This window comes from Malus domestica, chromosome 17 (genome assembly GCF_042453785.1).
Source record: "Malus domestica chromosome 17, GDT2T_hap1".
Lineage (NCBI taxonomy): Eukaryota > Viridiplantae > Streptophyta > Magnoliopsida > Rosales > Rosaceae > Malus > Malus domestica.
In genome coordinates this window covers 14,879,971-14,894,901 of record NC_091677.1, presented here as the reverse complement: position 1 = coordinate 14,894,901, position 14,931 = coordinate 14,879,971, and the positions used below count along the sequence as shown (strand labels likewise).

The following is a 14,931-nucleotide window of genomic DNA, read 5'->3' as shown; positions in this document are numbered from 1 at the left end:
GTAAATTACACTCTGCATAGAGCAAGTCTAGCCATTACCCAAAAGGCAAGGCAAGGGATACCAAGTTGCTCTTTAGCCCAAAAATTTACTTCCACTGGTCTATTTCGTGGAGGTCAATTGGTGGGGCAACACATGCCTAGCCAGAAGCCCGGGCAATTTAAGCAGGTTTGGCAAATAGGCAAAGTTGAGGTCAGCTACGTGCGGGTTTTTTTTATTTTTGTCTGGCGAGTGTAAAATACATGCAGATTGGACGAGTGGGTCAACAACTTTTGCTGTTGTGGGTTCCGTTGCTGCAGATCCAAACTTTGTGCCAACTGCTAATTGACGTGGTGAGATGATAGTCGTTAGATTTCCAACAGCCTAATGATCCGGAATGTTAGATTTCTAACAATAAAAAAAATTTGAAAATGTATTGTTGTGCCACATGGCACGTTCTGGACTGTTGGATTCAATAAAAAAAAAGAAACCCAACGGTAAAGCTTAATCTAATCATTAAAAATGGACAAAAAGAGAAAAAAAATTACGGAAATTTTTAATTTTTTTAGTATAAAAAATGCCCAACCATCTTCTTCATTCGTTTTTTATTTTTAGTTAATTATGTTTGTTTGTAATGCTATATTTTGCTTTGTATAAATTAAATTCTCGAAGTTAAACCAGAAGTTTTATAAGAATAAACTTACAAAGTAAGCAGTTAAAAACACACTTACAAGGCATAAAAAATAAAAACTATATATTTGTGAATAGTAATCATCCTTACCCTTACCGAACTAGTGAATTTGCATAAAGGCAACCACTTTCCAAAAGGCAACACTCTTGTCCTTTCCCTTACCCTTGCCCTCCTAAAATAAGTGAACTTGCTCCTATACACTCTCTAATACGTATCATAGTACGACCCCAAGGTAAAAGCGAAAATAAACCCGCACAATTTCTCACAATTTTGTCAAGACTGAGAAGATTTGAGGCGCATGTAATTTTGATTTCTCACGTCGCTATCTCACAAAGTAGAAATTAATTTATGGAAAACTAATGAAAATGGCTTGAAAACTTTGAGTTTTAATGATAATGACAAAATAAATGGTAAAGTGAATAGTACCAGGATTGACTTTTTAGTGTAAAAATGTGGTTTTTCGTTAAAGTGAATAGTACCGGGTGCTTTTCGTTAAAGTTCCCATTAATTTATGCAGGCCACATATTCGTATTTGTTTGTTTTTTTTTTTTTTCAAACATTTTTGTATATTTCTTTTTATTCGAACATATTTGTAGTTGGTAAGTTGCAACAGGCAAGCACGCACGTTAACGACCCCGTCATAGTATTTGACAATTTTGGGCTTGCAATTTGGAGGGAGAGACGGTTGGGTCGGAAGGGTAAGCTTTGAAAGGTAGTTAAACCCAACGGCTCTTCCTCCCACCCTCCCTTCCTCTTCCAACCCAGTTCTTCCATCTCTCTCTCTCTCTCTCTCTCTCTCAGTAATCAATTAAGAAGGACAACAAACACGTTGTGAGACAATGGCGCGACTTGAATTGAGACATGATGCTGAAAGCAGATCATCATCTGCTTTTCATTCAACCAACCGTCAGCTACCAAATCAATTAGATGGAAGAGGAGGTGTCAAAGGAAATACTTCTAATCACAATCACTTCTTTACTTTTATTATAACAGCTTATAGCGTCTCCTTCCTTACTCTTCTCTGTACCCACTTCAGCAGAGCAAGAGGAGGAGCTAAAAAGCCTCATCTTTCTCTGCTTCTGTTCTTCCCCAAGTGCTCACTCGGGTACTTCCCGATTGTCGAGATTTTTCAATCATCAGTAAGTACATTGCCAAGTTCCCAGTTGAGTTGTGAATCCCAATAGTGGGTTGCATTTGTGTTTTTTATTCTCTATGTTCATTGTTTGCATGATGCTAATTAGTGATTTGGGCAGACGGGGTTTGTTCTTAATGGTGATTAAGGGTCTTAATTATGTGGTTAATGATGATAGCTCTCACCTAACTAATCTGCATTGATGTTAATGTGGAATTCTTGTTTGTTTGTGGGAGTGATGCAGAAGTTGGACATGGGTTTTGAATTCTGTGTTTGCACAAACTGATTGACATGGTGATGCACTCAAATGCCACTTACTATAGAAATTTTAAGATCGAAACTAGTTAGAATTAGGTATTCATTAGGGAATGCAGTAAATTCTTTTCGGTTCTCTCGAATGGTGAGATTTGAACCTAAGGCCTATCCTCTTTTTTTCAAAATTATGATGCCGATTCTGTACCTACTTGATTGTGGCACTGATGCCAGCCTAATGATGCGATGCACATTTGATAAATTCAGGATTTGAAAGCTTAAATCATGGCTGAAGATCTGGAGAAACCATTGTTGGATCCGGTGAATTTCAATCGGGATGGTATCGATTTGGTAGGTTATGCATTAGTTATACTACAACAACAACCACATTTTGGAATTCACTCCCCTACAATAGCATTTTAAAACACTTCCAATGTAACAGGAACGCTTGCCATTGGGAGAAGTCTTCGAACAACTGAGGACATCACCACAAGGTCTTTCAACCGAAGATGCTGAAGCCAGATTGGTGATTTTTGGCTTTAACAAGCTTGAAGAGAAGACTGTAAGCACCACAGTTCCCAAACGTGCTTCATTTAAATTCATTATTTAAGTTGTTCCTGGCATAACTAAATTCACATCCATTAATTTCAATGCAGGAGAACAAATTTTTGAAGTTCCTTGGTTTTATGTGGAACCCCTTGTCATGGGTTATGGAAGCTGCAGCTATAATGGCTCTTGTCCTCGCTAATGGCGGAGTAAGTAGACTCTTAAACTAAGTATTCATTTTCGATTCAGGGAAACGTAAATTCCGATTCATAACTTTATACTGTAATGGAATGTTCGTTCAGGGTGAAGGTCCTGACTGGCAGGACTTTGTAGGGATTGTTATCCTGCTTATCATCAACTCAACGATTAGTTTCATAGAGGAGAATAATGCAGGAAATGCTGCATCAGCTCTAATGGATCGCTTAGCTCCGAAGACAAGGGTATGCCGGTTTGCTTGATGCCTTTGGCTCAGAGAATATCATCTTCAGGAACACGATAGATTATTAGCTCACATGTCTTTTATGCAGGTTCTCAGAGATGGGCGCTGGACAGAGCAAGATGCAGCTATTTTAGTACCAGGTGATATAATTAGCATTAAGCTCGGGGACATCATTCCGGCTGATGCTCGTCTGCTTGAAGGAGACGCGCTGAAAGTTGACCAGGCAAGTGCTTTTTTTTTTTTTTTTTTTTTGGTTGAAACAGGCAAGAGCCAACTTCTGTTGATAAATGGATATCTGATTGATATGCTTGTAATTTCGATATAAATTTAATACGAATCCGGAAATGAAGTAGTATTGTTGAATTTGTTTCTGGCAGTCAGCTCTTACAGGAGAGTCACTACCTGTCACCAAGAAGACAGGTGATGAAGTATTTTCTGGTTCAACATGTAAACATGGAGAGATTGAAGCTGTTGTGATCGCAACTGGAGTTAACTCCTTTTTCGGAAAGGCAGCACATTTGGTGGACTCCACTGAAGTTGTTGGACATTTCCAGCAGGTAATTAAATAGCCTAACATGATGATGGTTCAAAAGTTTGAAATCGCGATGTGACATCAGTAATGTGATTTTTCTGCAGGTCCTTACTGCCATTGGGAATTTCTGCATTTGCTCTATTGCTGTGGGAATGATTCTTGAAATCATTGTCATGTTCCCAATACAGCACCGCTCTTACAGGGATGGGATCAACAACCTTCTTGTTCTCTTAATTGGAGGAATTCCGATTGCCATGCCAACGGTGTTATCTGTTACACTTGCCATTGGTTCTCATCGACTTTCTCAACAGGTGCATCTCTTAATAGCTTTAAGTCCATGATATTGTGGAACCTTCAAGAAAATTTATGCTTCCAAAGAAATCGATGGACTTATATAGCATAATCTGAAATATTCACTGACATCATTTGCATATCTTTTGTCTTTTATTTTGTGACTTAGGGTGCCATTACAAAAAGGATGACAGCAATTGAAGAGATGGCAGGAATGGATGTCCTCTGCAGTGACAAAACCGGAACTCTCACCCTGAATCGCCTAACAGTTGATAGAAACCTAGTCGAGGTATGAAAGCTGACTCCGTGACAGTCACTTAATCCTAGCAGCTAGTTTGTTCAGTGGAAGTAATCTTCGAACCATGGAGGCAACTTTTGAATATTGGGTGTCCTTGATATGGCATGTTTGGTCATGTGTTTAGGTTGAATAGATACATAAAAAACATATGTACCTTTGCAGGTTTTCAACAAAGATCTAGACAAAGACGCGGTTATCATGTTTGCAGCCAGAGCAGCTAGAATGGAGAACCAGGACGCTATTGATGCAGCCATCGTCAATATGCTTGGTGATCCAAAGGAGGTAGGGATATAGGATTACACTTCAACCCTGGAGTTTTGTCTGTTTCCCGTTCTATGCTTATACATAAAATTACCCTTTCATCTATAGGCACGAGGAGGCATTACAGAAGTGCATTTTCTGCCCTTCAATCCGGTGGACAAGCGTACTGCTATTACATACATTGATTCAGAAGGTAACTGGTATCGGGCCAGCAAAGGAGCTCCGGAACAGGTACTGATGTTTTCAGAGAACAAGAACCCTAACTTAACTTGCTTCCCAAGTATTATTCCCCTTACTATAATCTCCTGATTATAGGCTTCTAATGTTGTAGAGAGTGAGGAAAGTACTGAAAACGCAATTAGATTTACAATTTATATGTAATAATTGTTGCAGTTAGACAAACATGATTTCTATTGTTTTTTTTTATAATTGTCATCCTGAAATCAGATTCTAGATCTATGCCCGGAGAAAGACGAGATTGCTGGAAGGGTGCATTCAATTATTGACAAATTTGCTGAAAGGGGATTGCGGTCTCTTGGAGTTGCCTTTCAGGTAAGCCAGACAAACTTTGTTCTAAATTTGGTAACAACGGTTTTTTGAGCGCCGGTTGAAATTTCTGACATTTTACAACTCCCAAATTTTGCTACTGCCAGGAAGTTCCAGAAAAAACTAAGGATAGCCCTGGAGGTCCATGGACATTTGCTGGGTTGTTGCCCTTGTTTGATCCTCCTAGGCATGACAGTGCTGAGACCATTCGTAGAGCGCTTAACCTTGGAGTCTGTGTAAAGATGATTACAGGTACATTTTTTATTGACTTTGTTTACAGGTAATCTTGGTCTCACACACAAATGTTATCGTTGACTTTGTTTTTTGATTGAAATTGTAAAACCCTTGAGCATAAATGTCAAAGACAGACACTGATTCTTGAGTTCTTGTTCTCACATCAGGTGATCAGTTGGCAATTGCAAAGGAGACAGGGCGGCGACTTGGTATGGGAACAAACATGTACCCCTCCTCTTCGTTATTAGGCCGCCACATAGAAGAACATGAAGCTCTTCCCGTGGATGAGTTGATTGAGAAGGCTGATGGCTTTGCTGGTGTCTTCCCTGGTAATTAATTGAACGCCTGTTTCACAAATTAAGTACGTTCTCTCTGGATCACTCACTTAGCTTATCCTTGATTTGCAACTTTCAGAACACAAGTATGAAATCGTAAAGATTTTACAAGAAAAGAAGCATGTGGTTGGGATGACTGGAGATGGAGTTAACGATGCACCTGCTTTAAAGAAAGCAGACATTGGTATAGCAGTGGCAGATTCCACAGATGCTGCAAGAAGTGCTTCTGATATAGTCTTAACTGAGCCTGGATTGAGTGTGATTGTCAGTGCTGTCCTCACCAGTCGCGCTATATTCCAAAGAATGAAGAATTACACGGTTGAGTAGCATTCTTTTTCTCCTTTCTTTGTTTACCTTTGTTCTTTGTTTCCGCATTATTTCAATGGTAAACTGATTAGTTTGCATGAATACGCAGATATATGCTGTCTCCATAACCATTAGGATTGTGGTAAGTTTTCTATATTAGTCTCACCTTCAAATAATTTTTTAGACTTTAATGCTAAGTCTTTGAAGATTGGTTATGTTTCAACTTTCCGTAATGTTTTAAACTTCATCCTTCTGCAGCTTGGTTTTGTGCTTCTTGCATTGATCTGGGAATATGACTTCCCACCTTTCATGGTTCTGATTATAGCCATACTGAATGACGGTAATATATTGAACTGTGATAGCGTTAATATTTATTCCTTATATTCTAATAAGATGATCAAGCATCAAGAACAAGAAATTTTAGATCATGTAGAAGAATATTAAGAAAAATATAACAGATGCAAACGAATTTGTAGATCAGTTATGTTTAGACATTCAGAGACAATTATCAACAATGAGTAACTGATGTTGTATTTAAATTTTAATGCAGGAACCATCATGACAATTTCACAGGATCGCGTAAAGCCCTCCCCGAAGCCTGATAGTTGGAAGCTGAAGGAGATATTTGCTACTGGCATTGTCATTGGCACATACCTTGCTTTAGTTACTGTATTGTTCTACTGGGTTGTTGTTGACACTGACTTCTTCGAGGTATGAAACACAGAAATGCGGCTTACTGACTTTGTTTTCTAAGATCCTCTGCAAAATAAGCAGCAGAAGATACATTAACTCGGTTTACATCTATGATGCTTACTGATTTCATATCACTTGCAGAGAACCTTCAATGTAAGAGATTTATCGAGCAGTAGTGAGGAAGTTTCATCTGCTGTATATCTGCAAGTCAGTATCATCAGCCAGGCTCTCATATTTGTGACAAGAAGCCAGGGGTGGTCATTCCTTGAGAGGCCCGGAACTATGTTGATGTGCGCTTTCGTGGTGGCTCAACTGGTATGCCTATTTCGATTGCATCTAAGAAAATTTCCACACAATCTGATTTACATTTTCATGTTTTGAAAATTTGTTTCTGTAAAATATTAGGTGGCAACTTTGATTGCTGTATATGCAACAATCAGCTTTGCATATATCAGCGGCATTGGATGGGGATGGGCCGGAATCATCTGGTTGTACAGTGTGATTTTCTACATTCCTTTGGACGTCATTAAATTTGCAATTCGCTATGCTTTGACCGGGGACGCCTGGAATCTGTTATTCGATAGAAAGGTTTATGCAATGTTCTAAGTTAAGTTGCATTGAAATTTTCTAGCATTCGACTTGAAACGCTAACTTCGATTTCTCTGTTGCTTTTGATATTCAACAGACAGCTTTTACTAGTAAGAAAGACTATGGCAAGGAAGATAGGGCAGCTAAGTGGATACTTTCTCAGAAAAGCTTACAAGGGTTACAAGACTTTGAGATCAACAGGACCGGCAAGCGTTCTTCTTTGATTGCAGAACAGGCGAGGCGACGCGCTGAAATTGCCAGGCTCGGGGAGATACACACTCTGAGAGGACATGTAGAATCTGTACTGAGGCTCAAGAATTTGGACCTGAGTGCCATTCAATCAGCCCACACAGTCTGAAGAAAATACACGGATATCTGCAAAATGTATCAACGTACCCTGAAGGCACAAATTTATCAGCATTTGCTCACATGATTGATGCTGAGTATCTGCAAAAGAAATTGACATGTGGGTTTTTGGTGATGGTCAATTCTTTGGGCCTAAAAGGTCAGAAAATCCATTTGCTTAATTTGTATCTGATTTATTATTACATATGATTTCCTCTTTTAAAAGAGTAAATACACATTGAATTTTTGTAGTTATTCAAAAGAAGACTTGCTATTTTTTTTTGTACTGTGTCAAGGATTGAACAAGATGAATTGGAGCATGAATTTCATTGTTGGAGTGATATTTAAGGCAAAAGAAAGTTCTAGTTTAATCGATTTTTCTCCGGATAGGACGTCCGTTCTTTATCAGAAGAACGGACTGTCAATATGGTGTTGATAAGCGGTCGATAATATTGGTAAATAACTTGTAGGTAGCAAAATGTATCAACATGTTATTGATGCATGTTTTGACATTATTGATACAAAACCCACCATTCAATAAAGGACAAACGTCCTGCACAGAGAATTTCAAATAATGCAATAACCAAGCTTTCTAGTCTTTTTTGGGGCTGAGATCTGGACATTTCACAGGCAGAAACAAAATTGATCTGTTGGTGAAAATGTTAAGGGCTCTGCCTTTCTGCACCCTTTACAACAACAAAACTAAAGTGAAACAAAGCCAGAGACTAGGTACAGTTCTACATGCATGTCAAAGTAATGGTTTTTTGGCACATCCTCCTATCTCTCCAAATATGCATGTCAAAGGAGACAATAACCAAGTACATACTAGAAAAAATATTGATTTTGAAAGATATACGAGAGCAGAGTGCAGAATGACTATTTTGGGGGTGCTAATACAATTTCTTAAACGGAGTGTAAAATCAAAGGCTTGAATAGTCAAGATTTACATGTTCAATGTAACCACTGTCATATTGAAGGCACACCCCGAAATGCCTAAACATGAAGTTTTCGTAATCATAAGGCAACCAGGGAAGAAGATCATTGCAGTAGACAACCCTGAGTACTTTGGGACCGATCGTCCATGTACCTTGCCAGCTTCCTGTCCCCTACCCTAGGCTGTCCAAATGTGTACACACCCAACAACCTTTGCATCACCTTCATCTCCTCATGCAACACCAGCACTGACATGAACAATATGGCAAGCGCTCCGCCTAGGCTAATGCCCTGTGACTACAAATTTTGCATTTTTGTGCTCCTCTAGTAATCTCTTGAGCTTTCTTCTTACAACAAAGTATGCGTTTGGGCCTTCTGAAGAATTTCCGCTTTCATACCCTTTGTGTTTCAATTGAAGGTGGTTTCGGAAGGTTACAACATTACTTCTGTTCCCCAAACCTAAGGCTTCTAGGAATCCCATGTGCGCTTCCCCCACATTGGAATTTCATACCAAGAGTAGTCAAATTCGGTACTCCAAATATTGGCATAAAAAGGTTCCCTTCCCCGGAAGCTGATCGATATCAGATTTGCATCTTGAGGCTTGTCACAGAGTATGAACAAGTTTGTAGACATCTGCGAGCGAAAATCTATCATATCATCATCCAAAAAAATAGAGAGGGAAAATGAATTGGACTTATGAAGCTCATAACTTTGAAATGTTTTATGACCAAAAATGTTCAAAATGTAGTTCTTACCATTCCAGCAACTGCAGAAGTCCACAAAATGCATCTGCTTCATTGAAAGCTCAAATCTAAACTAGTTAGTACTAGAAATTGCTGCACGCCTACGATGCATGGACACGGACACGGATAGGGTGATACGACACGATACGACACGGGAACACATCAAATTTCTAAAAACGAAGACACGATACGTCAGGGATACGGCAATTAAAAATATATATAAATAAATAAATATATCCAAAACATTATAAAATAAGCATTCAAATTTATTACTCAAGTTCAAATTTATTTCAATAAACTCTATACAATTAGAAAGATAGTCCATCCAACAAGCATTTAGTCTTAAAACTTGAAAAAGTAAAAAGAATATCCATACCACTACACAATAATATATTATAATATGCAAAATACAATAATATTATAATAATACAAAAACGTTAAAAACATAAAAGCAAAAGGCTTCGAATGGACTATGGAGTAGTGGTATGGATATTATAATATATTATTGTAATATTATAATATTAGTTTTAGAAAAGCAAAAGTCTTTGAATTAGATTAAGCTTTTAGTTTCAGAGATGGGTTTTGTCCTCGAGGAATCAGATTAAGGCTTCGAATGGACTATGGAGTCATTAAATCAGTAAAGATGAGGAGTAAGATCAGGAAAGCATCGGATTCAAAACTATTAACAAAATGAAAATGAAAGCTCACCTCTCACCAGCAGTTGTAGACAGAGACGAAGAAGATGATGGAGTAGTTGCAGACGGAGAAAACGGAGACGATGGAACAGTTGCAAATGACGGTCAATGGTGATTCTTGAAACTCTCCCAAGCAGAGTGATTTCTAAGGTTCTAGAGGTAAATCCGAATTTTATTTTTTTCTAATTATCCTCCGATTTTAGAGTGATTTCAATTAGCTAACTTCGATCAATCACGATTCTGTGCAAATTTATTGTGATTACTTTTTCTTCTTTTTTTTCTTCTGATTATCCTCCTATTTTAGTTTGAAATTAACATATCCAAAAAGTAGGATACTCGTATCTCGACAATACGATACGCGTATCTCATAAGTCCTAAACGTATCCCTTCACTCCTATACGTATCGGGCGCGTATCTATATCCTCAACATGTCAGATACGGGATACGGTGGCTTTCTCCCGTGTCCATGCATCGTAGCTGCCTGCGCGTTGCTGCAGGATTAGAAATCGTATGGAAGATGGATAAGCTAATTCTAAATCATCAAATTTCGTTGTGGTAATGAGTGGATGTAATAGGTGTAGTGGATGGATGTTTGGTAATGAGTGGATGTAATGGGTGTAGTGGATGAGTGTTTGGTAATGAGTGGATGTAATGGGTGTAGTGGGTGAGTGTTTGGTAATGAGTGGATGTAATGGGTGTAGTGGATGTAGTGGTAGGTGAATGGATGTGTTGGGTAAAATGAGTGGATGTAATGGGTGTAGTGGATGAGTGTTTGGTAATGAGTGGATGTAATGGGTGTAGTGGATGTAGTGGTAGGTGAATGGATGTGCTGGGTAAAATGAGTGGATGTAGTGGTAGGTGAATGTGTTGGATGGTTGTAATGAGTGGATGTGTTGGGTGAAATGAGTGTGCTAAAATGGTTATTTATAGGGAGAGGATGATGCACAAACTTCAAATTTCGTCCATTCCTTTTGCTCCAAGCATATGCTATCCATTTCATGCCCAAAAATGCTCCAAAATGCTCCAAAATGCACTTCTTTGCCACATTAAACCTGTGGACCTACAAACACACGAAAATAGCTTAAAATACTAAAATAACTACGAACTAACAACATAAATGCCAAGAAACAAACTAACTAAGTCGCATAAATATGCTCTTATCATTGATGTTCATAGTGATGCCTGTCAGTTGTCACTTTAGAGAAAAGCAAAAGAAAGCAAGTGGGTGGTATCAAGGTTGTCTTGTTACATTTTACAGGAGAATGTGCAGGAAATGGAAAAGAGAAAGAAAAGCAAAAGAAGAAAGCAGAAAGAAAAACAATCAAATGAGTTACGGCACAAAAGCAAAAGACAGAGACGCAGTGGAGAGAAAAGAAGAAAAGCAAAAGATCTTCCTATTATTATGATTCCTTCTGTCTGCCAGATGAAGAGACAGAGAGAGTGCAACAGGAAAACACAAGCAAAAGCAAGGAATAAACACCCTGATGCGAAAATTATCTTAACACACAAATTTAACCTTCTTTTGACAATTGTAGTATAAGTATAAGTAGGGATCGTTCTGGACCGGGGATTAGGAGGGCTTGCTAAGAACCTCTAAACTGACTCAAAAACATAAAACTAAACTTAAAAATACTTAACAAGACTCATAAGACTCAAAGCAAACTTAAAATACTCAAAACAGCTTAGAACAACTAAATAAACTTAAACTAGACACTAAGAATGACTCTGGATGAAAATTGACTTTTACTTGAATCAAAACATTTAAAAACACAAATTAAAACAAATTCTAACTAATTAGACACACTAAAGTAAAGGGGATTGAGTTTTGGATGAAGTTGAAACAAACAAACAAGTATGAAAAACTAGACAGATTGTAAAACAAATTTGAGAAATAAGATGATGGATGGGATAGCTAGAGGCTTTTTCTCCACACATGACATGTATGCAAATAACTCGATTTCCAGTTACTACTTCATTGAATTATGAACAACAATGCCCCAAATTAACCGTGACATCACTAGTTAACTCTCAGATTTTCCTTGTTTTATTGGATTGGATGACATCATTCAACAACCCAAAACATTCTTCAAAAGTTCCCTACATGACATCATAATAGAGATACTATCAAAGATCATTACGTTTAATGAAAATCATAAGCATTAACAAAGCACTTGCAACTATGGCATCATATCACTCATGTTAGGAATTGAACTTAACGCGATTATTTATAAGCGACCTTCACTACATGTGAATATAAGTTTGTAATGATTATGTGAAACTTCCTTATATTCTAGTAAAGAATTTATGCATGCCAATTAAGTGTCGACCATTAATTAACAAATACAAACAAGTTATCAATCAAATAGTTAAGCCAATTGCATTCACGATTCAAGAGTTCATAACTGGAATTTATCAAATTATATTGCACGCATAATCATGGCTTTGAAATCATCTATAGCCAAGAGGGGTTTAGCCATTCATATTTACAACAAAACAAAATGAAATGAATTTAAACATTAGAAACAAAAGAAAGAAAACACCTAAACACTCCAACTATCCAAGTTGGAAAGCAAGCACGTCCAAGCACTTTCCTTCCCTTCCTTTGCTATGGCACAAGGTGTTGGTGAGTGTTTGAAGGTTTGTTTGTATGGAGGAATGGAGTTGTGAGATGTGAATGTAGTGTCTTTGGATGGATTTTTTCCTCCTTTTTTATGGTGAAGGGTGGATGTATTTATAGGCTAGGGAGAAGATCACCATCTAATTAAGGTGGTAGTGATGTATGTTGTGGTAATGAGTGGATGTAATGGGTGTAGTGGGTGAATGTTTGGTAATGAGTGGATGTAATGGGTGTAGTGGATGGATGTTTGGTAATGAGTGGATGTAATGGGTATAGTGGGTGAATGTTTGGTAATGAGTGGATGTAATGGGTGTAGTGGGTGAGTGTTGTGGTAATGAGTGGATGTAATGGGTGTAGTGGATGGATGTTTATAGTTGTACGTCAACACACTTGCACACATACATGCTGATTTCTAGCCTTCAAATCTTCAAAAACGTCCATCCTCATATCTCCATGCTTGCACTATCCAATCTTGGCCCAAAAATGCTCCAAAATGCTCCAAATAGCACTTTGTTGCTAACTTTGTTATTTGAACCTACAAACACACGAAAATAGCTTAAAGTACTAAAATAACTAGAATTAAACTAAGTAAATGCCAAGAAACAAGCTAACTAAGTTGCATAAATATGCTCCTATCACACCCCACCAGAATGATGCGGTTTATTTTCCTTATTTTTGAATGATGTAATTTATTTTTCGTATCTGTCAGAGATATCTGTATAAACCCCATCAGAGGATAATAAAAAAAAAAACCGGCAAAGCCCAAAATAAATGGGCTGTAATGTTGTGTGGAGAGCGAAGGCCCATAAGCCCAAAATAGCACCAACCAGGTGATCAAAAGTACACCCAGCACTACAAACAATTATTCGGCAACCTGCCGCTATTACCACCAACCAGGTGATCAAAAGTACGCCCAGTACTCCACAATTATTCGGCAACCTGCCGCTATTACCACCAACCAGGTGATGAAATGTACAACCCGTACTCTAATATCATTTGGCAACTAGCCATTTATACCACCAACCAGGTGATGAAATGTACAACCCGTACTCTAATATCATTTGGCAACTAGTCATTCATGTACAACTCGTACTCTCCTTCATGCCACCAACCAAGTGATCAAAAGTACGTCCAGTACTCCAAATTATACATGGGCATTACTCATGTTATTCATACATAAACATTCATGAGCATCACTCATGACAATCATACATAAACATTCATGACCATCATTCATGTCAACATTCATGAGCATCACTCATGTTAACATTCATGAGCATCACTCATGACAACATCCATGAGCATCACTTATGTCAATCAACATAAACATTCATGAGCATCACTCATGTCAATCAGCTTCAAAAGCTTCATTTACAAAGCTTCAGCTTCAAAAGCTTCATTTACAGAGCTCCAGCTTCAAAAGCTTCATTTACAGAGCTCTAGCTTCAAAAGCTTCATTTACAAAAGCTCCAGCTTCGAAAGCTTCATTTACAGAGCTCTAGCTTCAAAGCTTCACTTGCAAAGCTTCACCTACAAATCTTCAGTGCAGGATATACAAATACCGCCTCCGAACAACCGCCACTTCGGCCCATACATAGAATCAATTTGAAGTCTCCAACCAACAGACTCTATTGACCGAAGACTTGGGGGACTATATTATGTACCATATATTGGGCCTCATGAAAAATACTTGGGGGACTTAGCCCATTATTTATGTATTAAGGAGAGAGCCCTTATTCTATAAAAGGGACTCCCTCACTTTCATTAGAGAGCACCCATTATTCATGTACTGAGAAGCGAGCCCTTATTTTATAAAAGGGACTTCCTCACCTTCATTAAAGAGCAACGTCACCAGCTGAGCAACCGCCTTGCTGGGAGCATCACTCATAGCCCATCACTTATTAAGGAGCGAGCCCTTATTCTATAAAAATGACTCAATCACCTTCATTAGAGAGCAACGCCGCCAACTGAGCAACCGCCTCGCCGCGAGCATCACTCCTAACCCATCACTTATGTATTGAGGAGCGAGCCATTATTCTATAAAAGGAACTCCCTCACCACCATTAGAAAGCATCGCCGCCTACTGAGCAACCGCCTCGCCGTAAGCATCAACTCTAGCCCATCATTTATGTATTGAGAAGCGAACCCTTATTCTATAAAAGTGACTCCCTCGCCACCATTAGAGAGCATCGTCGCCTACTGAGCAACCGCCTCGCCGTAAGCATCAACTCTAACCCATCATTTATGTATTGAGGAGCGAGCCCTTATTCTATAAAATGGACCCCCTGACCTTCAAGTGCCACAAGCCGAGCCAACCAAGGCAACATAAGCCACAAGCCGAGCAGCCTCGCAACATGTGCTACTTATAGTTGAGCATCATTTCACTTTGAGCACTGCCTCATATCAAGTATCAGTTCAAGACGACATCTAGTTACTTCGGCCTACACATGGACTGAATTTCAAGTCTCCAGCCAAAAG

The 14,931-nt window shown here is 38.5% G+C and overlaps 1 protein-coding gene and 1 long non-coding RNA gene across 2 annotated transcripts; one reads left to right on the top strand and one right to left on the bottom strand.

Annotated features, from left to right (window-relative positions):
• Positions 1-1,447: 1,447 nt before the first annotated feature.
• On the top strand, positions 1,448-7,836 carry LOC114822601 (ATPase 10, plasma membrane-type-like). The gene is made up of 21 exons (XM_029097307.2): positions 1,448-1,806; positions 2,319-2,402; positions 2,494-2,613; positions 2,708-2,806; positions 2,900-3,037; positions 3,125-3,259; positions 3,414-3,593; positions 3,673-3,879; positions 4,029-4,148; positions 4,320-4,439; positions 4,527-4,649; positions 4,866-4,970; positions 5,072-5,216; positions 5,366-5,527; positions 5,613-5,851; positions 5,949-5,981; positions 6,098-6,179; positions 6,390-6,550; positions 6,674-6,847; positions 6,938-7,120; positions 7,218-7,836. Exons 2-21 carry the CDS (start codon positions 2,337-2,339, stop codon positions 7,476-7,478), a joined length of 2,853 nt encoding a protein of 950 aa, XP_028953140.1. The 5' UTR covers positions 1,448-1,806; positions 2,319-2,336; the 3' UTR covers positions 7,479-7,836.
• Positions 7,837-8,288: 452 nt separating this feature from the next.
• LOC139193835 (uncharacterized) lies at positions 8,289-12,541 on the bottom strand. Its single transcript, XR_011578340.1, has 3 exons — positions 9,850-12,541; positions 9,154-9,311; positions 8,289-9,031 (listed from the first exon to the last, which is right to left on the bottom strand). It is a non-coding gene; the product is annotated as an uncharacterized lncRNA (long non-coding RNA).
• Between the last annotated feature and the right edge of the window lie 2,390 nt (positions 12,542-14,931).